The sequence below is a fragment of the Meles meles genome, chromosome 7 (genome assembly GCF_922984935.1).
Source record: "Meles meles chromosome 7, mMelMel3.1 paternal haplotype, whole genome shotgun sequence".
In the NCBI taxonomy this organism is placed as follows: Eukaryota; Metazoa; Chordata; class Mammalia; order Carnivora; family Mustelidae; genus Meles; species Meles meles.
Genome location: NC_060072.1, coordinates 86,552,397 through 86,575,550, shown reverse-complemented (window position 1 = coordinate 86,575,550; position 23,154 = coordinate 86,552,397). Strand labels below are relative to the sequence as shown.

General features: G+C 56.9%; 1 protein-coding gene across 7 annotated transcripts; it reads left to right on the top strand.

Annotated features, from left to right (window-relative positions):
- Window positions 1-2,255: 2,255 nt before the first annotated feature.
- ADCY6 (adenylate cyclase 6) lies at window positions 2,256-23,005 on the top strand. Of its 7 annotated transcripts, none has more exons than XM_046011448.1 (22): window positions 2,256-2,367; window positions 7,557-8,415; window positions 12,107-12,256; window positions 12,623-12,744; window positions 12,838-12,949; window positions 13,087-13,214; window positions 13,729-13,887; window positions 13,965-14,106; window positions 14,211-14,339; window positions 14,606-14,631; window positions 14,871-15,018; window positions 15,245-15,342; window positions 15,520-15,607; window positions 15,782-15,898; window positions 16,166-16,324; window positions 16,612-16,790; window positions 17,662-17,697; window positions 17,779-17,908; window positions 18,222-18,485; window positions 19,279-19,483; window positions 20,244-20,368; window positions 20,583-23,005. In XM_046011448.1, the coding sequence occupies exons 2-22, from the start codon at window positions 7,558-7,560 to the stop codon at window positions 20,706-20,708; spliced, it is 3,501 nt and encodes a 1,166-aa protein (XP_045867404.1). In that variant the 5' UTR covers window positions 2,256-2,367; window position 7,557; the 3' UTR covers window positions 20,709-23,005. The 7 variants fall into 7 exon arrangements, with proteins under 7 accessions (XP_045867404.1, XP_045867406.1, XP_045867405.1 ...); XM_046011450.1 differs by having other exon boundaries at window positions 2,292-2,367; window positions 7,554-8,415; XM_046011449.1 differs by lacking the exon at window positions 2,256-2,367 and adding an exon at window positions 2,375-2,399.
- Window positions 23,006-23,154: the final 149 nt, after the last annotated feature.

Here is a 23,154-nt window from a genome sequence, read left to right as displayed (position 1 = left end):
TTTTCTCAATTCTTTTTTGTATTTCACTATGTGGCCCTTGAATATATTATTCTAAGAGGTAAATGGCAGATAGTGGCTTCAGGTTGGAGAGGAAATTTTTTTTTTTTAAGATTTTATTTTATTTATTTGACAGAGAGAGAGATCACAAGTAGGCAGAGAGGCAGGCAGAGAGAGAGGAGGAAGCAGGCTCCCTGCGGAGCAGAGAGCCCGATGCAGGGCTCCATCCCAGGACCCTGAGATCATGACCTGAGCCGAAGGCAGTGGCTTAATCCACTGAGCCACCCAGGCGCCCCTGGAGAGGAAATTTTTTTTAAAGATTTTATTTATTGGGAGACAGAGAGAGAGCTAGAGAGCACAGGTGGTGGAGGAGAAGCAGGCTGCCCACCGAGCAGGGAGCCCAACGTGACCCATCCCAGGACCCTGGGATCAAGACCAGAGATGAAGGCAGCTAATAAACGGACTTAACCACGCAGGAGCCCCAGGAGAGGAAATGTGGATAGGGGTGAAAACACTGGCTACTTGAAGCGAGAAATCAGGTGAAGAGGCCCCAAAGGCCAAATAATAGGCCAGGCTGGCATAACAGAGAATCATACATACAGAATAATCAGACCCGTTCTCATTTCCCATTTTCGAACATTTTTCTATCTGAGCCTTAAAATCCTGTGAGAAAGACAAGGCAGATAATTTTATCCCTATTTAATTTTTAAAAATATTTTATATTAATTTTATTTTAGTAGAGTCTTTTAAAATTCCCATTTTAGGAGCACCTGGCTGGCTCAGTGGATAGGGAGTGCCACTCTTGATCTCAGGATTGTGGGATCAAGACCCACTTTGGGTGCAGAGATTACTTAAAAATAAAATTTTGAAGGGGCGCCTGGGTGGCTCAGTCATTGAGCAGCTGACTTGATTTCTGCTCAGGTCATGATCTCAGGGTCCTGGGATAGAGCCCAGCGTGGGCTCCCCACGCTGGAGTTGGCTGGAGGTTTCTCTCTCCCTCTGCAAACTGCCCCCCTCATGCACATGTTCTTTCTCTCAAATAAACATGCCTTTTTTAAAAAGTTCCTGTTTTCTAGATTTTATTATTTATTTGAGAGAGAGAGAGAGAGAGAGAGAGACAGACAGCGCGAGCACAAGTGGGGGTGGGGGTGTTAGGGGAGGAACAGGGAGAGAGGGAGAAGCAGATTCCCTGCTGAACTGGGAGCGGAGGTTGGCTGGATCCAGGGCCTCCAGGATCATGCCCTGAGCAGAAGGCAGACCCTTAAAGGACTGAGCAACCCAGATGCCCCTTAAAAAAAAATCTTTAAAAACCCCCAAATTCCCATTTTATAGATGAGGCTCTAAGAGAGTAATGATTTACCGAAGTATGTAGTTTGTAATTATATGTGGCTGATAAGTGATGGAAACTGATTTTCCTAATTCCTCCCCTCTCTTCCTTGCCTCAAGCTCTGTCCTGGGTTTAGGAACCCAAGTGGAGATTTGGCATGGACAAGAGTTGGACTTCAAAGGATTAAGATGTAGAAGGCGCCAAGGCGTGAGCTGAAGTGGGACCTCGGTGAGGAAGAGGCTGCCAAAGGAAGGGGGAGCTACAGGTGTGATTGAGGGAACCGCTGGCCAGGCCCCCAAGGGAAACTAGGCAGGCTGCCCTCTTCGCAGCTCTGGGGCAATGGCATTCTTTCCAGTCAGGCTCACCTACATTCTGGGAATTAACCCTCTTCCCCTTTCTGGCTATACCATGTTTCAAACCCTTTAAGAGTTAAAGCCCCTCCCACGTGATTTTTCCCATCGCCCCTGTAACTTGGGTTGCTGCTTTGTGCGAGAAAACATGGGAAATAAATAAAAGCCCCCAAACAATTTTTCAGTATGTGCACCTAGCCACGTACCCCCTCATTCACCCCCACCCTCCACAGGGAAGCACAGGGTAAAAAGTGCCCCGGGGGAGGGGCTCTGCACAGCGGCAGGTGGGGGGGGGGGTGCTGCCCAGAGGGGCCAGTGGGGGGGGGGCGCGGAATGGGGGTAGCGCTCCTTCCTTCAGTCCCCTTCTTGGGCTCCGGGTGCAGCAGGTTCGCGTCGGCCCGTGCCCCAGAGGGTTGGGGGAGGAGGAAACAAGTGGCGTGTGGGGATGCAGGCCGCACACACCTGGCGCCCGGTGGAATGAAATCTTAATTAATTATTAAACTGAGTTCCCGCGGGAGGGAGCGGGGCCGTGGCGGCTGGGCGGGAATGGCAGGGTGGGGGCTTGGGGTGGGAGGAAGGCAGGGAGGAGGAGTGAGGAGTGGGAGCAGGGCGCTGCTTCGGCCCCGGGGGACCCCGGCCGGAAGGAAGCCGACCCTCGGTGCTGCGGGCGGGGTCTAGTCGCGGAGAGACAGAGTGCGTGGGCCGGCGCGCCCGGGGACCCCTGGGTGAGGGTGGGCGGAGAACGCCGCAGTAGGCTACAAGGGGGTGGAGGGAAGGGACAGCCGGCGGGACGGCCCCCTCCCTCGGGGTCTTGATCCCTAAACAGAAGCCGCTTGTTTTCCCAGGACGGGGGGAGGCAGCGGCGGGAGAGAGGAGGGGGCGCGCGGAAGGAGGGGCGCTGCTCCGGCTCCCAGACCCCAGCCCCGCTCGTCGGAAGGGGGGTGGGCCCCTGCGCCGGGCTCGGAGGCGGAGGGGGAGGGGGCGCCCAGACAATAGGAGCTTGTGCCTTTAAGGCGGGGAGTCCGGGAGCCGGCGGGGAGGGACTTCTGGATCCGGGGTAGAGGGCGGCTGCGCTGGCCAGCTAGGAGGGGGCGCGGGCCGGGCAGACTGCGGACGGCGGGAGGCACGGCCGGGACGCGCGGGCACGGAGCAGGACCGCGGGACGGCCGGCGGGCCGGCCGGAGCCCGCGGGGGCTGCGGGGCGGGGGCCCGGGGGAGGCGCGGAGCCCGGCCGGCAGGTGAGCCCGCGCGGAGCAGGGGGTTGGGGGGGGGGGAGAGCGGCGGCGATGCGGTGTTGGGGTCTCGGGGTGGGGGGGGCGTGAAGACTCCCGCTCGGCGCCCGAGAGTTTTTTTGTTGGGGTACGGAAGCGCGCGATGGGGAGGCTCGATAGTGTTTGGAGGGGAGCTTGAGGCCGTTGGGGCTGGAGAGAGAAATCAGGGAGGGGATGGGGGGCTCCAGTCTCCCATCCTTCACTCCCTTCCTCCATCTGAAGCGAGTGCCCAGCTGGCTGGGACCCGGGGGAAGGCTTGGGCTCGGGGAGGGGCTGGCTGAGGTTTTTGCAGCGGGGCTCTGGGGTGAGCCTCTGAGTTTGGGGTAGAGTTTGATTGTGTTTAGGGGAGGGGGGCAGGCTGGGAAGAGGGATGCCCTCTGCCTGCAGGAGTTCCCTCCACTCCCCTAACCCCAGACCTTGAAATGAAAAGGGTGGTGTTAGGGCCTGCTGCAGGGGTCCAGGGGAGAGCCGACTTGATTCTTAGCAGGGCCTGACTGAAAACCTAGACGTGGAAGCAGGGGGTGGGGACTCTCTCCCCATACCCTCCCCTTACCAGAACACCCCTGGGAGGTGGAAAAACCTCAGGGGGTTGTGGAAGTGGGAGCCTTCTGCAGTCTTCAGGGAGACCAAGGATTGGGGAAGGGAGAAGGCAGTCCTGGACCTCCAGATCCAGGCCCTGGGGGAGGCTCCTTTACATCTGGAAAGGCCTGGAATGGAGGCCCACTCTCCAGCATGGTGGGCGGTGCTGGCACTGAAGGGCCCTGCTTGGGCAGTGCCTTCTACCATGAACTTTCTGAAGTCGTTTTAAATCCCCGGGAGCCTCCTTCTGCCAAGGAGGGCAGGGACAGGGGCAGGGACAGACCGAGGTGGCCAGGAAGAGGGTTTGGGAAAAGCAGTGGGCAGAGCTATCCTTGGGGCTGGGCCTTGGCCTGCCTCAGACTCTGGGTCTCAGGCTAGAGAATCAGAGTTGGGAGGGACTTGAGGTCTGGGAGGCACTGGGCCTCCAACTGCCAAGCTGAATGGATATGGCTCTGGCTGTGGGAGCCAGTAGTGTCTGGAGCAGCAGATCTGTGAGAGAGAGCAAGGGAGGAGGACCCGGGGGGTGGGGGAAGGTCAGAGGCACAGGCTCAGGAGCCTGTCCCTAGGGAAGAGGGAGGTGGTCTGTGGTTTATAGTGATGCGTTGTTTCTGGACAGTGAGGGTTGGGGGACCATATAGGGAAGTTCTGTGGCTTTGAACAGTGCCCTCCCCCTGTTCCTTGTCATACCAACCTAGTCTGGGGTGCCAGGAGTGCTGGGAGACTGGTGAGTTCTCCAAGGTGGGCAATGCCCGGAGTGGAGCCTCAGGTGGAATGGTTGCAGTTAGTTTGACAATTAGATGACTCTGAAGCTATCCCCTTGGGGGCTCAGTCATGCATTCTCCTGGACAGTGTCTGCCCCTTCCCCTGTGGGTAAGAGCCAGATGCTAGGACGTGCTTCCAGGAGGCTGGGAACACAGCCAGAAACAGGTCCTTTGGGAACAGAGGTCTGGGCCATTTCGGGGGGTGGGAGGGTTGCTCTGTGTGGTAAATACAGGGCAGGGGACTGGCGAGCACGAGGAGGCTGAATTAAGTAAAATGTCATGGTGGGGTTGGGGGGAAGCCTGCTCACTCTGGGCTCTATCTCCAGCAGCTCTGGGGACTGACAGCTGAGGACAACAGGGACTGATAGAACTAGGTGTCCAGCTGGCTGGGGAGATGTGTGTTCTTGCTTACGACTTTTCTGTTTTTTGGACATTGGTAGAGTTTGGGTTCAAAGTCGTGGAGAGTGGGGGAAAAGAACTCATTTACAGAGCATGTACAATGTGACAAAATACTCTTGGATTCTTTCCTCACAGACATTACTTTTCCCATTTTACAGATGACGAAGCTGATGCAGGGAAGTAAGTAACATGTTCAGGGCTGTGCAGCTAGCACATAATTACTCTCAGGTTTGAAGCCTGGTCTTGCTCCAAAGATCATGCTTCCAAAGAAGTATTTTGAAGAACCAGGCCTCCTTTGGTTATCCATTCCAAACGGCAACCTGACCCAAAGTCTTGGATTTCTGATCTGTCCCTCCAGAAGGTGCTGTTGGTGTTGTGGTGGGGTTGAAGGTCATGCCACTCTGAGGGCTGTGGGAGAAGGGATGCTGAGAGTAGTTGGCTGAGGGTGAACTAGGGTTGGGGCTTTCCAGTGTGCAGAGAGGTCCCTAGTCTGCCTTCTCTTTTGTGGGCCTCTGGGTGTCTGCTTGAAGCGCCACTTGTCTGCACCCCCACCCCAGCCTGCCCCGTGTCCCCTAGTGAGTACAAATGTCAAGGCTGCTAGCTCTGAAGGTTTCAGTACAGGGAGCCCCAGGGTGCTCTGTGGGCCTGGAGGAGGATGACTGTGCTCTCATCCTCTTTCTCTGAAGCTGGGTTTAGCTGGGAGGCACACTGAGGGGGTTGTCCTGGAGTCTTCCCCATCCTGGTTCAAGGTGCTACCCTCCAGGAGACCTGCCTGAGACCTGGGGCTGATTCGGTGGCCCAGGATCTCTGTAACTTGGGCCAGCCACACAAAGCTGTTAGGCACCTTGTCTTCCTTTCCTGTCAAATCTGTGTTCTCGGTGGCCACCGATGTAGCTTCACGGGGTTTTGGTGAAGATCAGGTGGAATTAAGCACGTGAGAGGACCTCGAAAAGTCTAAAGAACAGAGAAAAGCATTGTCCAGCCAGCCATTCTAGGAACATTTATATAGACTCGACCAGGTGTGGCAGCTATGGCTGAGAGCAAAACAGGCCCAAATCCCTGCCTTCATGGAGCTTACATTCCAGTGAGGAGAGACAACGAGCAAATAAGGAAAATAAAAGGAATGGCAGTTGCTGATAAGAGCTATGGAGAAAAATAAAGCATAAAGCTGGGAGGAGAGATAGGGAGCTCCAGGAAAGGGGGTTGCTATTTTAATAGCATGGCCAGGGAAAGACCGATAAGGGGACATTTGAGCTATGACCTGGACGAACTCTTGTAGCGGGCAGAGGACGTGGTACTCACAGTAGTCCCAGGCCGGCCGTGCACGGTGTGTTGGAGAACAGCAAGGAGGCTCATAGGACAGGAGTGCAGGGAGGAAGATGGAGAGTCACAGGGTTACAACTCTCTATTTCAGGGGTGCCTGGGTGGCTCAGTGGGTTAAAGCCTCTGCCTTTGGCTCAGTTCATGATCCCAGGGTCCTGGGATCAGCCCCACGTCCGGCTCTCTGCTCCGTAGGGAGCCTGCTTCCTCCTCTCTCTCTGCCTGCCTCTCTGCCTAGTTGTGATTTCTCTCTGTCAAATAAATAAAATATTAAAAAAACAAACAAACAAACAAACAAAACACAACTCTCTATTTCATATTAGCTGCTCAGTGCCAGTGCCCTTGAACTTGCTTTCTTTTCTTTATTTTAGAGAGAGTGTGTGCTGGGGTGGGGAGGGAGAGAGACAGAGGGAAAGGGAGAGGAAAAGGGAGAGCATCCCAAGCAGACTCCCCACTGAGGCTGGAGATGACTTGGGGCTCGATTTCACCACCCTGTGATCATGACCGGAGCCGAAACCAGGAATCAGACGCTTAACTGACTGAGCCACCCAGATGCCCCCACTTAAGCTTTCTTTTTATCTTTTCGACATATTTCTTGGGGCTTTAGCAGGAGTCGCTCAGTACTTGGTGCTGGGGATAAAGTGTGGAGCGAAATAGTAGCAATCTGGACCCTCATGAAGTTTATAGTCAGAGGGGTGGGGACACACGTTGAACAAGGGGCAATTTCAGTATAATCGTGATAAGTACTATGGAGGAAACACAGAGGGTAAATGGGGCAAAACGCAGTCTGGGTGGGGGAGCCAGAACATCTTCCCTGAGGAAGTTCCTTCTAAGCCTTGAACCGAGGAAGAAGTAGAATTTGGCCTGATATAGTGTGTGTGGTGCGAGTGTGACGGGGGGCAATGTGGAAAGAGATTCCCTTTTGTATAGAGGTCACTGGTTGGCAGCTCACAGGCTGAATTCATTCCATAGATGTGATTTATTTGGCTTGCAGGGTTGAAAAATGTGAATTACTTGCCAACCTTTTCAAAATCAGGAGCTGTCATGTTTAAATGCACATTTTTTTCCAGCTTCTGTTGAAAATGAGAAGCTTGGGCTCCACCGGGATGCTGGTGCTAGTGTAGGGGTGCTGTGTGCCCCTGCCATGCGGGGTGGGGGGCACCCCATAGTCCTCTGACATCTCCTGAGCCGGGCATGCCTTTGCTCATTGACACAGGCGTTTGAATTTGTCACCACCCACGAATCAGTGCTTTTTAGGGAAGAGGTGAATATTTAAGTGTAGTGCTTGGGAGGTCAGGCAGATCTGGGTTCGAATCTCAGTTCTGACACCTCTGTGGCTCCTTGATCTTGGGCCAGTTCCCTCCCTCCATCTGTGTCCAGTTTCCTGGCCTGTTGAAGGGGGCCACCATCGTCTTCCTCCCGGATTTTATGTGAGTGATGTGACATCTGGAGGGCTTAGCTTGGCAGTGGAAGTGCTCGCTTTGTGATAGCTGCCGGAGGTGGTTGGGCGTGATGGTGGTGTTAACACCAACTCGGTCCTTTCTCTCAGCAGCATGTCGTGGTTTAGTGGCCTCCTGGTCCCCAAAGTGGATGAACGGAAAACAGCCTGGGGTGAGCGCAATGGGCAGAAGCGTCCGCGCCGTGGGACCCGGACAGGTGGCTTCTGCACGCCCCGCTACATGAGCTGCCTCCGGGAGGCCCAGCCCCCCAGTCCCAGCCCCGCTGCTCCCCCACGGTGCACCTGGCAGGACGAGGCCTTCATCCGGAGGGGTGGCCCGGGCAAGGGCACTGAGCTGGGCCTGCGGGCGGTGGCCCTGGGCTTTGAGGACACGGAGGCGACGGCAGCAGTGGGGGCGGCCGATGTAGTGCCCGACGGGAGCCCCAGGCGTCGGTGGTCATGCTGGCGGCGTCTGGCCCAGGTGTTCCAGTCGAAGCAGTTCCGCTCGGCCAAGCTGGAGCGCCTGTACCAGCGGTACTTCTTCCAGATGAACCAGAGCAGCCTGACGCTGCTGATGGCCGTGCTGGTGCTGCTGACAGCCGTGCTGCTGGCCTTCCACGCGGCGCCTGCCCCCCCGCAGCCTGCCTATGTGGCCCTGCTGGCCTGTGCCGCCACCCTCTTCGTGGCGCTCATGGTGGTGTGCAACCGGCACAGCTTCCGCCAGGACTCCATGTGGGTGGTGAGCTACGTGGTGCTGGGCATCCTGGCAGCTGTGCAGGTGGGGGGCGCCCTGGCAGCTGACCCCCGCAGCCCCTCTGTGGGCCTCTGGTGCCCCGTGTTTTTCGTCTACATCACCTACACGCTGCTGCCCATCCGCATGCGGGCGGCTGTCTTCAGTGGCCTGGGCCTCTCCACCCTGCATCTGATCTTGGCCTGGCAACTCAACCGCGGGGACGCCTTCCTCTGGAAGCAGGTGGGTGGTCCGGGAGGTGGGCCTTGGGGCACCTGGTCTGGGAATGCCAAGGGGTCTGGTGATCCAGGGTGGGTGGGATGTGGGTCACAGATGTCCAAGGGGAGGCGCGCACGACAGAAGGCCAAGTTTCAGGGGCCGGCTCCATCTGGGATCTGGAGCAGAGGGAGGGCTCCCCAGACAGACGCAGGCCCCAGTGTGCAGCTCTTTAGCTGGAGGCCCTTGAAATAGGGGAGCCCGAAGATGGGAGGGAGCACCCGACGCGGGAAGGTGATGTTTGACGCCAGGGCCTGGGCAGGGCCCAGAGGGCAGTGTTGGCTACTTCAGGCCTTGGCATCTCTGGCCCCAAGTTGATCCCTGAGACTCAGGCCCCAGTGCTGTCCCTGAAAAGCAGCTCCAGATGGTGACCTGGAGGGATCAAGCAGGGTTCTGATGGAGTTGGCAAGGGAAGAGTTGCTTCTCTTCTGGCCTGAGGCCATCTCTGAGACGACAGGGAGGGTGATGAGTGGGATCAGTTTTCTCTGGGGCTGGGCATGGCTTAAGTGGAGTTGGACTGTAGAAAAGAGGGGCGTCAGGGTCAGATCCCTGCCCCCTTCCTTCTGAGCACCAGGGCTCTGGCAGTCCTGTCTTGAGGTCCTCTGCCCATGCCAGCTACTGTATCCGGGTTCTCAGTGGTGCGTGGGGTGGGGCCTGCCAGCACGATGTTGAGAGAGAAATCAAGGCTTGGCTGCGGCAGACCTGCTTTGTCCAATGGGCTGACTTCTCCTCCGTGAGATCTTAGACAACGAACCTCACTTCTCCCAGCCTTTATTTCCCAGTCTGTAAAACTGGGATAAAAATAGTAGTTACCTCATGATGGCGCTGTTAGGGCCCCACCCTCTCCCAGAGCAGAGTAGAACCCACCGGGGCAGGGTTCTTACCTGGGGTAGGGAAGTGTGAGTGCTGTAGGGGATGGTACCCAGGGAAGGGCCTTCCCAGAAATCCCTTTCAGAGAGACAAGAGCATGCGGAGTCTGCCACCTGGGGTCCTCCCTGTGTCGAGGGAGCGGAGACCAGGACGTGGTTCCTAGCTGATCCTTCAGGGCACAGCGCCAATCAACATACCTCATGACCCCTGATTTTGAGGGTGCTATCCTCTGTCTTGCACAGGTTTTGAGGGAGTCCCACCTCTGCCTTGCCTAGGGCTCGTGGCCTGTAGCCCACCCTAGCCACACCCACAAAGAGGAAGTTGCCTGGGGCTCCCAGGGTGAGAAGCTGGGTGCTCTGGCATGAAGCCCTTCTCCGCCCAGCTTGTGCTCCGGAACAGAATGTACCTTTTTAAAAGTAACTTTATAGCCCATTTGTTTGTGGAGCACGCACCCACAGGGCAGTCTGACCTCTTAAAGGGCCCGGGTCTTTCTGCCTCTGCTAGCCCCCCCCCCCCTCCCGCCGCTTTGGAGTTGAACTACCCTGCTGGGGAAGGAGGAGCTTGGAGGTGGTACCTCCCTTCCCTCCCCACCTTCTGGCTGGCTGGCTGCGGGTGGGTGAGTGGTGTCTCTTCTCTGCTCTTAGCTGGCACGGTGCCCAGGCCCAGGCTCGGCCTGATCGGGTAGGCGCAGCCCCATGGGGACCAGGACTCTGTCAACCTCCTGCCTCCCCAGGGGCACCCAGTTGCAGCCTGACCCAGTACGTCTCAGCAGGCACGTTCTTAGGGTGAGCGGGGAGAGTCAGCCTGCCCCTGTGCCCGTTCTCAGAGCCAGGGTAGCTTCTCTGAGAAGGATTGATTCCCTGTGTCCAGTTGGCCTGTGCATGTGTGGATGGAGTGGGGCCGTGGCCTCCTTTCTAGGCTCCTTGTGCAGCCCCTTTCCAGATCCAGCCCTACTTACGCTCATGGGAAGGAACCTTCGTTCTCCTCTGACCCCTCGTTCAGACACACTGAGCAGTTTCACCTAGTGACCCCGGCCCCGCCTGGAGTCTCCCAGGGTGCCCTGGCATCTCTTTTTTCTCACAGTTGGATAGGGGTCTGCATACAGATCTATTTCGGTCTCTTGTCCCCCTTCCCCTTCCCTTCCCTGTGACTCACTTTTTCCTCTTGGGCTCCTGGGGCCAGGAAGGGAAGTTGCCTGGTTTACCCCCCGCCTTCTCCCCTACTGGGGGCTATTCTTAGAAACCCCTAAGGGAGATAGTGTGCCCCCTCTTCACCCCTGCTGCTGGGAGGGGGACCTTGGGAACTGGACTGGGAAGGAAAGCTAGGAGACCAGTCCTAGAGGGTCAGAGTGAGAAATAGCTTAGAGGTTTGCTGAACTTACCCCTCCGTTTTACCTAAGAAAAATGAAAGGTCCCAGAGATTAAGTGACCTGCCCAAGTTTGCAGGACTAGTTCTGGTTCTGGGCAAAGCCCAAATTCCTGGCTTCCAGTTGGTGCTCTTTCCCTCCCTTCTCCCCAAACCAGAGCCCTGCCCCAGCCAACTCTGGGGTGGAGCCACAAGTGCCGGGTTAACCCATGAATTTCCAGAAACACTGAGGCCAGTTTTCCTTAGACTTGCTCTTTGGTGAGAGCTACTGATGCTGAGGAGGGCTGACCATCCTGAGATCGGGCTCCTAAGGCATCAAGAATTGGGGGTGCCGGGGCACAGTGGCAACCCTTCCCAGGTGGAAGGGAAGGTCCCATGTTAGTAGAACTGATGATTCCCAAGCCTGGGCTCTGAGGCTGGGCGGCAAGAGTTTGGGTGAATGGAGTGAGTAGGAATCTCGGAAATCTAGAATGTACCGTGCAGTAAGGTTTGGATATAGGCTTTGGAGTCTAACTGTCTTGGATAGTCCCACACTAGCTACTATTAGCTGTGTGATCTTGGACAAGTTACTTAGCTTCTCTGTGCTAGAATGCCTTACCTTCAAAATGAGGTACTGTTGTATGTTTCATAGAGTTAGGAGAAATCCATTAGGTACTGTATACGAGGCAATTATGGAAGTCAGGAGTACGGGCACCTGGGTGGCTCAGTCATTAAGCGTCTGCCTTCGCCTCAGGTCATGATCCCAGAGTCCTGGGATCAAGCGCCGCATCAGGCTCCCTGCTCAGCGGGAAGCTTGCTTCTCCCTCTCCCACTCCCCCTGCTTGTGTTCCCTCCCTCACTGTGTCTCTTTCTGTCAAATAAATAAAACCTTAAAAAAAAAGAAGTCAGGAATACTAGACAGCCAACAAATTAGCTCCAATAATAGTAATAATAATAATAATTATATCAAGTTATGTCAGAGCAGGGAGGGATCTTAGACATCTTATTGTCCCCTCTCCAGGTTCTAGATGAGGATACAGAGTCCCAGAGAGATGCGATGACTTGCTCTGGGCATTCATAGGGGGGTATAGCGCTCAAGTCTCCTGGGTGTCCTGTGAGGAGAACCACATGCAGAAGGAGCAGCATTTGTTCTTTGTTGGGGCTGATTGTGGGGCAGCAAATTGTAGTGTGCTAGACACCGGCCCTGTGACCCCCCTTGCCCTGGGTGGTGCTTCTGCTGCCAGGAGTTGTGCAAAGGTCCCATTTCTAGCTGTACAGTGATCCAGGAAGGGGGAAATGTGTCACAGGGGTTGGGACGGGGACAGACAGGGCACAGGATCCAGTTTCCTCCCTGAGGGGACGCATCCCCAGAGAGCCTGGCAGATTGCACCTGTGCGTTGTGGAGGTGGGGTGGTCTCCATCTGCCTCTGCCGCCCCCTTGCAGCTGGGCGCCAACATGCTGCTGTTCCTCTGCACCAACGTCATTGGCATCTGCACACACTACCCGGCGGAGGTGTCTCAGCGCCAGGCCTTTCAGGAGACCCGCGGTTACATCCAGGCCCGGCTGCACCTGCAGCATGAGAACCGGCAGCAGGTGGGGCTGCTCTCGCTGTCTGAGGCCTTTCTGTTCCCCACCCCCCAAAGAACCACAGACTGGGTCCACTGCCCCACTCCACGCCGCGGAATGAGTGCAGATGGTTCCCCTGATGGTGTGTCACACAGGCCCTGTGATGCTGGGGTTCCTGTCCTGCCTGAACGAGGGGTGCGGGGGCGGGTAGATGGGAGCACCAGTGAGGGATGAGACGTGTCTGCTGTAGGTTCTCCTGGCGGGAGGCGATCCAGAAGGGAATCTCAGGTCTCCAGAGGGCTGTGGGAGGGCCCTGGGGTGGTGGAGGCATCAGGAGGGATCACAGCGTGAGGCCGAGAAGGTAGTGGTACCCTGTTGAAACCACTGGTCTAGGAACGGCTGCTACTGTCCGTGTTGCCCCAGCATGTCGCCATGGAGATGAAAGAAGATATCAACACAAAGAAAGAAGACATGATGTTCCACAAGATCTACATCCAGAAGCATGACAATGTCAGGTAGGGTGTGGGTGGGAGGAGACTGGGAGGGATGGGGGTCCTGGGAGTCATTGAGGGCCAGGTGGTCCTTCTATCTTCTGCCATTGTCCGCAGCATCCTGTTTGCAGACATTGAAGGCTTCACCAGCCTGGCATCCCAGTGCACCGCACAGGAGTTGGTCATGACCCTGAACGAGCTCTTTGCCCGGTTTGACAAGCTGGCTGCGGTGAGCGGGTGTGGGGTGGAGGGTGGGGGGAGCCTAGCTTTACTGGGGCAGCCTGGTGCGGAGGGGCCAGATGGTGACTCAGTGAGGGTGTTGGGTGGGCAAGAGAGTGAGCGACTCTCCCCAACTCTCCCCTTTAGGAAAATCACTGCCTGAGGATCAAGATCTTAGGGGACTGTTACTACTGTGTGTCGGGGCTGCCGGAGGCCCGGGCAGACCACGCCCACTGCTGTGTGGAGATGGGGGTGGACATGATCGAGGCCATCTCGTAAGCAGCGCTCCTCCCAGGCTTCCTGAGGCACCAAGGGTGCCTCAGCCAGCTCCTGCCGTCTGATGTGTCCTCAGGACTTTTTCTCAGTTGTGGCTATTTCTCTGTCTGGGAGCTCTATCCCCAGGGAGGGGACTGGATCCTTCTTCAGCCTTTGCAGCTTAGACCCCAGCCAGCCGGGCAGACTCGGGGAGCCACCGTGAGGGGATCTGGGCCGGTGTGAATGCTGGCTGAGCAGGTCCGAGGGGAGAATGGTGACTCCTCCCTTCCTAGCTCAGTTCCACGGGACGCTGTAGGGCCACAGCTGGTGAACACAGTTCTCATTTGTCCCTGAGACCCAGGCAGCCTTGTGCCCACATCCAGCCAAAGGCTGTAGTCCTGTGCCCTGCATCTGTGTCTGTCCCTGTCTGGCTTTGAGGGGAGTAAAGGGCCCGAGCTCTGGAGCGGGATGGGGGATGGGGTGGGGGGACACGACGACTGTGCTGGGAGCTGAACCGGAGCCGCCTCCTCTCAGGCTGGTGCGCGAGGTGACAGGTGTGAACGTGAACATGCGTGTGGGCATCCACAGCGGGCGTGTGCACTGTGGTGTCCTCGGCCTGCGGAAATGGCAGTTCGACGTGTGGTCCAACGACGTGACGCTGGCCAACCACATGGAGGCGGGGGGCCGGGCAGGGTGAGTGTGGGGGCCAGGTGGTGAGGGGCGGAAGCAAAGTGGCCATGCCCCCGTCTCACTCTCTTGTTCCCTCCCAGCCGCATCCACATCACCCGGGCCACGCTGCAGTACCTGAATGGGGACTACGAGGTGGAGCCAGGCCGCGGCGGTGAGCGGAATGCCTACCTCAAGGAGCAGCACATTGAGACCTTCCTCATCCTGGGAGCCAGCCAGAAACGGGTCAGGCCAGGGGGTGGGCAGGCAGGGAGGAGGGCAGACATGTGGAGCAGACAGCCTTCTGCTCTGGGCCCCCTTTCCGATCATGCGTCCGGCTGCCCTCACAGAAAGAGGAGAAGGCCATGCTGGCCAAGCTGCAGCGGACGCGGGCCAACTCCATGGAAGGGCTGGTGCCACGCTGGGCGCCCGACCGTGCCTTCTCCCGGACCAAGGACTCCAAGGCTTTCCGTCAGATGGTGAGCGGCTGCAGCGCTAGGACTCCAGGCCTCATTTTCCTGACGCTCTGTGCTCCACCCCCTTCTGTTTTCTTGTTGTGGTTCATACATCTCCATGTACGACGTTTGGTATTGGCGGCAGGAGGGATGACTTCATACCTGGGTCCCAGGGCCCCTAAAGTACAGGGGGGGAGTCCCCCAGCACACTGCTGAGGATGGGGAAGGGGTGACAAGGGCAAAGGTGGTCTGCTCTTCACCTCACTTGCACACTTTGTCCCTCTCTCCAGGGCATTGATGATTCCAGCAAAGACAAGTAAGTCAGGATTACTGAGGAAGGAGGGAGGAAGCGAAGGGGAGAAGGTGTTTACACCCTGGGACAGGGCTGCAGGGAGCCGAGACCCCTTCTTTCCTGGACCTTAGCTCTGTTGTGTGGGAGCAGGGGCCACACACCTGCTCACTCTATTCTTGGGTGCTGTCCATGCCCGTCCCTTCTTGCTGCCCCTCACGGGGCAGTGCTCATGCGCCTGGTGAAGCTATGTGGTCTGCCTTCAGCCGGGGTGCCCAAGATGCCCTGAACCCTGAGGATGAAGTAGATGAGTTCCTGGGCCGCGCCATCGACGCCCGCAGCATCGACCAGCTACGGAAGGACCACGTGCGCCGCTTCCTGCTCACCTTCCAGAGAGAGGATCTTGAAAAGAAGGTTTGGGGGATTTGAGGACAGAGGGACGAGGGCTGGGTGAGGAGGGGACGTCCAGGCAGCGAAGGCTGAGCACAACTGAGGGAACAGGAGAATTGTTTTGGGAATGGAGCGGGGGACACCGCAGGGCACAGGAGGGCCCCACTGCTTCCCCTCCCTGGGCCCCCTGGTAGTCCCCTGCCGCCCCCAGGGCAGAGCCCAGCACCCAGCTCAGCCTCCTCTCCCTCAGTACTCGCGGAAGGTGGACCCCCGCTTCGGAGCCTACGTGGCCTGTGCGCTGTTGGTCTTCTGCTTCATCTGCTTTATCCAGCTCCTCGTCTTCCCACAGTGAGAGCCCTGCCCCTCCTCACTCGGCTTCTCCTTCCTCCACCACTTCCCAGAACTTTCCTAAACACCCATGCAAGCTCGCAGTCCCTGGAGCCTGCACCCTGCCCATCTGGGGAATGGGACAAGGATGCCCAGGTATTCCGGAGTAACGTTGTTCCTGGCCTCCTTCTGCCGCAGCTCCACCGTGATGCTTGGCATCTATGCCGGTATCTTCCTGCTGTTGCTGATCACTGTGCTGACCTGTGCCGTGTCCTCATGTGGCTCTGTACATCAGGGGTTCTTCCAGGGCTGGTCGGGGGGGGCTGGCTGGGCTGGGGTGGTGAGGAGTCCCACGGGAAGAGGGAGGAGGAGGCCAGGCCTGCCCCTGGGCCCCATCCCTGGTTGGCCTTACTCCTTGACTGACACGGTCTCTAACTCTCTGCCCTTTGCCCTTCTGCAGCTCTTCCCCAAGGCCCTGCGCCGTCTTTCCCGCAGCATTGTCCGCTCTCGGGCACACAGCACTGTGGTTGGCATCTTTTCAGTCTTGCTTGTGTTCACCTCTGCCATCGCCAACATGGTAAAGGTCCAGTGGGGACTCTCCTACCCTGCATCTGTGCCGAGCATTGCTCTGGGCCCTGGGGGTAGGCAGAGGGAGAAGACCCACGTCCTGCCCTCTGAGTGCTCGTTATCCCAAAGAAGGGGATGAGGTTAACTCCAGTCCCTCTCTCCTTGTTCTCTGTACCTCCTATCACCCCTCCACGAGAACTTTGGCCTCCAGAGTATAAAGCATCGGGACATGGCCCCTGTAACCGCTCCCCTCTGTGCTTTCCCCCAACTTTTGCAGTTCACCTGCAACCACACCCCCATACGGAACTGCGCAGCCCGGATGCTGAATGTGACACCTGCCGACATCACCACCTGTCACCTGCAGCAGCTCAATTATTCTCTGGGCCTGGACGCTCCCATGTGTGAGGGCACCGCACCCACTTGCAGCTTCCCTGAGGTGTCCAAGCCGTGCTCGGCGGGATGGGGCAGGGGGGCGGGCCTGATCAGTGCTAGTGATCGACTCCTCTGCATCAGGCCTGGTGATGGGCACTGGGAGCCCAGATCTCGCCAGAGTCCCTGCTGGGGTAGCAGCCAGGGACCCCAGTGCGGTGTGGGGTGGGGTGTGGAGGCCGAAGGAGCTTTGGGCGTAAGGTTGTGGAGGGGAGCGCAGGGCTCTTTCTGCATGGGGTCAGGGTGCCGTGGCTTCCTACTTCATCCAACACCGCCTCTGCCGTCGCCCCCCAGTACTTCGTTGGGAACATGCTGCTGAGTCTCTTGGCCAGCTCTGTCTTCCTGCACATCAGCAGCATCGGAAAGCTGGCCATGGTCTTTGTCCTGGGGCTCATCTATTTGGTGCTGCTTCTGCTGGGCCCCCCAGCCACCATCTTTGACAACTACGACCTGCTGCTTGGTGTCCATGGCTTGTGAGTTTATCCTCAGACCCTTCAGTCCCCTAGGAGCTTCCTGACCCTGCTGGTCACTCTGGTGCCCAGGCCTCTTTGCCCTTGGAAGGCTGTCACTCACCCCCTCACCTATGGGAGAAAAGGAGGCCTTGGAGGCGCTCCCAACGTATGACTCCACAGTCACCCCAAGGAAACTCCAGTCCTGGGAAGTCCCTGTATCTTTAGGCCAGACATTTAAAAAAATTCCCTATCTCATTTGCATAGTTCCTTTGTACACATTTTCTTAACCACCTGTAGGTCACACAGCTGCTTGATGGCAGAGCCCTGGCTGGAACCAGAACTTCTGACTCCTATTTAGGGACACCACACTGGCTTTTTCTCTACAAACCCCATCCCTTGTGATGTGGGGCCATAGCTTGGTGTGGTGGGAAAAGCCTCTGGAGTCACTTGGGTTTGAATCCCACTCTCCCGCTCATGAGCTGTGTGACCTTGGATGGGTGAGTTAACATCTCTGAGCCTGTTTCCTCATCTGTGAAATGGCAGTGGTGCCCGCACCATAGTTGATTGTAAAAGTGATGGTAACTCACATTTGTTGAAGCCTTACTGCACGCCAGGTGCCACGCTGGGCCTTTTGTGCGTGTTATTTAGATCTCGTTCCTCTTTTACTGATGAGAAAACAGGCCTAGACTTAAGCCAGTTGTTCCGGGTCACAGGGCAGGGAAGTAGAGGAGCTAGGAGTGGAACCTTCTCTTAACCTCTGCTCTTAACAAGTTCCTGTAGGCCAAAGCCCTAACCCTGTGCCCGATTTCGTGCTGAGTCTCCCCTCCCCTCTGCCCTCCACCCAGCAGCCCAAGAAGAACCCATGACTTTGTTTCTTGTATCTTCCCACCAGGGCTTCTTCCAACGAGACTTTCGATGGGCCGGACTGGTGAGTGAGGGCTCTGGGGCGGGGAAGGGTAGGGCTGCCGGGCCTCTTTCACACACCGAACTCGCCTCTGCTCCCCCTCAGCCCAGCTGCCGGGAGGGTGGCGCTCAAGTACATGACCCCTGTGATTCTGCTGGTGTTTGCGCTGGCGCTGTATCTGCATGCCCAGCAGGTGGAATCGACTGCCCGGCTGGACTTCCTCTGGAAACTGCAGGTGGCCGAGGGGGCTTCTGGGGGACGGGGAGGGTCCTGAGGACAGAACCCCGGGCCGAGCCAGAAATGCAGCTCGTTAGCTGGCTGAGGCTCGGGCTGCCCAAGCCTGCTCTGGCTCCAATCTTCCCTGTGCCCATCCCCTAACCCCAGCCTCGTCCCATCCCTGCCCCTTTCACCCCTTCACCTGTTCTTTAGGTCTTACCCGTCCATGCCGCCTTCTCCCTGATTCCCTCTGATGGCCGTCTCCAAGCCTTGGCCACCGTACCCACCCCTCGTGAATGTTGGGCAGTGGGTGATGGGTGTGGTGTCCACAGGCAACAGGGGAGAAGGAGGAGATGGAGGAACTGCAGGCATACAACCGGAGGCTGCTGCATAACATTCTGCCCAAGGACGTGGCTGCCCACTTCCTGGCCCGGGAGCGTCGGAACGATGAGCTCTACTACCAGTCGTGTGAATGTGTGGCCGTCATGTTCGCCTCCATCGCCAACTTCTCTGAGTTCTATGTGGAGCTGGAGGCAAACAATGAGGGTGTCGAGTGCCTGCGGCTGCTCAATGAGATCATTGCTGACTTTGATGAGGTACTTGTCTGGTTGGCTGCTGCTGGTGGAGCTGCTGGGGGGACTAGGGGAGTGGAGAGAACTTTGGATGGGAAAGCCAGGATTGGAGGGGTGGCTGAGGGGGAAGGGAGTTTTGACGGGACCCAGGGATGTTGGGGTCAGAGTAAGGGTAGGTACAGTGGAGACAAGGCTGAAGACTCACCAAGGTGTCTGAGGTGGCAAGGAGGTCGGCCTCACTGGGGCAGGGTTGTCACTGCTGGGGAGCAAAGACCTGAGGATCTGTGGAGAGAACAGGCTAGGTACCAGGTGGATGTTACTGAAGGAGGCGGCAGTAATCTATGGGCAGAACCCCACGAGCCTGGTAAGCAAGATGGGCCCCTGAATAGAAAAAATGGAAGCAAGCCCGAGGGGGTGTCCTGAATATCCAGGTCAGGAAGGGGCCATTCCTGACTGTTCTGGGGCCAAGGCACTTCTTCATTCTGGCACTCAGTTCCCTCTAAAGTGATAGAGTGTCTGATGGCTAATAGCCATTCTGTAGTTCTGGATTCTGTGAGGGAGCTTGAAGCTGAGCCAAGCTGTGAGCACCAGTCCTGGCTAGGGGTTCTGTGGACTGCCTGGTGAAGAGGCCTGCGTTCCTGGTGCCTCTGTCCTGCCCTGAGAACAACAGCTGGAAGGCGGGGGCTCCCTCCCTCAAAGGAGGGAAGCTGCTGAAACAGGGCAGGGAGAAGCTAAGGCCGGGCAGGAGTGAGCATGGGGCAGGGTGTGTGTGCTTGGCTGCTCTGCCTTGACAGTCCGGTCTCCCTGTGCCATGCAGATCATCAGTGAGGAGCGCTTCCGGCAGCTGGAGAAGATCAAGACGATCGGGAGCACCTACATGGCCGCCTCAGGACTGAACGCCAGCACCTACGATCAGGCCGGCCGCTCCCACATCACTGCCCTGGCAGACTATGCCATGCGGCTCATGGAGCAGATGAAACACATCAACGAGCACTCCTTCAACAATTTCCAGATGAAGATTGGTGAGATGGCCTGGTTGCCTGGCAGCTTGTCCTGGGGCTGTGTCTGGGTGAGGCCGAGGAAGCGGGCCAGGGACGCATGGCATCCAGGATGCCCCGTCAGGAATCCTCTGGGATGTCCTTTTCTTCCACCTCCTGTCTTGTCTCGTGTTTAGAATGGAGCCTACTGTGTGCTAGGTACTGTCCTAGACATTTTTATCTTCATATTATCATCCCCTTTGACAGACAGAGACTGACTCTCAGATTAAATAACTTGGCCAAGGTCAAACAGCTGGGAGGGGACTACCCTGGGATTCAAAACCAGGTTTATTTAAGCTCTAGTACCTGTACCCTTCCCTATGGCCAGTCTGATAAGAGGCACTTCCTCTCACCTGAGCTGGGAACTGGTGGGCAGGAGGAGCAGCTAACAGCATCACTCTGGTTTGAATTCCGGCTGTTTCACTTACTGGCTCATTTAGCACGTTGTGTCCTAAGGCTGGCTGTAAAATGGGGATGCATTGAGGGGATGAAATAATGGCATGCAAAATGCTTCCCAGAGGGGTTGGCGCAGAGCGAGCATTCGGTGGATTTAGCTACTGTTATGGCAATAACTGTCTCAACTCAGGGGAGCTCTTGGGACATGCCCAGCTCTGCCATTCTTTACAACCGGGACACTTGTCGCTTTGTCACTTTTTTCTCTGGGTCCTTCTAAAGGTTCCAGGAGGTGGGAGGATTCCCCAGGCTGACCCTAGAATGTCCATTAATCTCAGTTTTTTTCTCGCAGGGCTGAACATGGGCCCAGTTGTGGCAGGCGTCATTGGGGCTCGGAAGCCGCAGTACGACATCTGGGGGAACACAGTGAATGTCTCTAGCCGTATGGACAGCACGGGTGTCCCTGACCGAATCCAGGTGAGGGGGATGTGAGCAGAGGCTAGGAAGGGTATGGGTCCAGAGGGCTTCTGCAGGTCCCTCTCTAAGGTCAGTGAGGACAGGGGTAGGGTGGTAGTGTTCTGTGGTTGGGGATGGGACTTGGGGGGGACTAGCATGATTAGAGAACGCCTGGACCCCTGCAAATGTAGCAGGAAGGATCCCAGGCTAAATGGGTTCCCTTCTCATTCCCCAGGTGACCACAGACTTGTACCAGGTTCTAGCTGCCAAAGGCTACCAGCTGGAGTGTCGAGGGGTGGTCAAGGTGAAGGGCAAGGGGGAAATGACCACCTACTTCCTCAATGGGGGCCCCCCCAGTTAGCAGGGTCCAGCTACCGATTCAGCTGTCAGGACCAAGGTGGGCATCTGAGTGGACTCTGTGCTCGCTGGGAGGAGCTGTGGCAGGGGGCACCAGGCCTCCAGACCCTGCTGATCACAAAAGGGAACACCTCAGCAGGCTGTGCTTGGACCACGCTGGCTCGTCTGCCCTCAGGCTGGTGAACAAGGGACACCAAGAGGATTATGCAAGTGACTTTACTTTTCTAATTGGGATAGGACTGTTGCCTCTTTCTTCCTTTCTTGGGAGCAGGGGAGGCAGCAGCTACAGAGGCAGCAGGAGCCCTCCTGCCTGAGGGATTAAAATGGCAGCTTGCCATGCCTGTCCTTCCCCTGTCTGTCTGGGCAACAGACTCAGGGCTGGGCCCTTCCTTTCCCTCTTTTTCCTGGGAATATTTTGTACAAAGACTGGGGCAGGCATGAGGAGTGCCTATTCCATGCTTGCCTCTGCTATGCCTGCATCCCCAGCACTGGCCTTGGGTACTGGTCTCCCTCCTAGGCACAGGGTGGAGGAGGGAGATGCTCTGGGGACCCAGCTCTGTCCGTATTTCAGGGGAATGTCTCCATTTGCCAAATCCTAGTCCCATGATCTGTCCCCAAAGGGGAACAAAGGGACTTTTGACAGCTCAGATTTAGCCCCAGTTCCTGCACAGCTCCAGGGAAAGGGGCATCTGGCCTCATTGGTACTGTGAAAATGCCCAGCCAGAGAGCAAGCATATTTGTGGGGATTCAGAAGATCAGGAGTTGAAAGTTCACCTGCAGGTGCCAAAGAGAGCAGGCCAGCCAGGGAGTGGGGCGGTACCAGACTCCTGATCTCAGGGCCCCCCTGAGGTCCTGATCAGGTACCTCTGCACCCGTGCTCTCTTGCTGTCTGCTGGCGAGGTGGCACAGAGCATCTCTACCCATTCTGTTGCCAAATAGAAAAGGGTCAGGGCATGGAGGATGACGACCCTGATCACAAACCTGTCCTCCCAAGTCTGGCCCTGGGGAGGGCCCGTGTGTCTGTGTAATGTGTGTGCATGTTGGCCTTTGAGTGTGTATCTGTTTCCCAGGTCTGTGTGTGTCCTTGTGCTCCTCCTCAGCTCTCCACCTGGGGTTGCCTCTCTCCTGTGGGCCTCTGTCTTCTGGGAATAAGGCAGGGTTTCTGATTTTAAGGGATGAAGAGAGATGCCTAGGTTGCACAGGAGTGGCATGGGGTGTGGTAGCAAGAGGAAGGTGCCCCTGGGGAGAGCAGTCCTTTTTGTGCCAAATCCCTAAGTGCCATTTGGGGGCCGCATGTGCAGCACGACTGTCTCCCTGCCTCGGGCAGGGACCCAAGCACCTGCTTGAGCCTCAGTGCTCCATGCACTTGAACTGTCTGAGGTTTGGTGGGCAGAGGCTCAGGAATTTCCTGGGTTCTCCAGCTGGTGGTATAGTTTGGGACTGAGGTAGCATTGCGTCTCTCTGAGGACCCAGATACTGGTACTAGGGGGTGGGGCAAGGGAACCTGAAACTTGGCGTTCTACAGCCTTCCATCTCAGTCTAGCATGTTCCTGGCTCCCCAGTCCCCATGAAGCCTGCAAGGGCTAGGAGGAGGATTGGAAGGTTGGACTCTAGATTCTCTTCCTGTATCTGCCTTCCTTTTACTCCTTTCCCTGCAACCTCCTTGCCTCAGGCCTGAATTAGTTGGTGCCTTGGTTTCTCTGTCTGTACCAATTTAAGCCAGAGCCATTAGCCTGCATTTGAAGATCATTTTGTCTGGGAGGTGGTGAGAGAGACAGAGGAGAGAGGGTTCCCAGAGTTACTGGGTTTGGGGAATGGAAGGGGTAGGGAGTACTTTTGCCCTTCCTCGTGCCCTTTCAGACTCCCGCCCCTTGCAGAGACCTGGTTACGGCTCATATTGCCTCTCTGCGGGATCTTCATGCATCTACCAAATGGGCATCAGGCACTTCATTAGCCATGGCAGGAGGAGGGCGCAAGACTAGTTGGTCTGGACAGAAAATCAACTTCCTTTCCCTAGCCATATCCCTGGATAGGAAGGGACTGCTTGGAGCCCTGGGGTGGGGTGAGGGTGTAAGGAGACCAGAGTGGGAAGACCTCAGTCTTCGGTGACTTGTCTTTGCTTCTTGCCAAGTGGGAGGGGCCTGTCCACACCCTGACTCCCCATACCACAGTGCCAGCCATGCCCTTCTCCTGGGCTACCATCGCCCCCTTTCTCACCAAGTGTTGGGGAAGTCAGTGGATGGGAGGCCCATGGACTTTGGTTTTATCATGTAACCACTGTGGGGGGGGAGGGTGGTGTATCATGTATTTCCGTGAAATATTTAATATATTTAAATATCAATAAAATCAAATTCTTTGTAAAATTCTTAGCTCTCTGAAGATGTTCTGGGCCCTGGGTTGGGTCAGAAGTGGCAGAGCTCTGTACAGGAGGCAGCCTCCTGCCGGAGGGC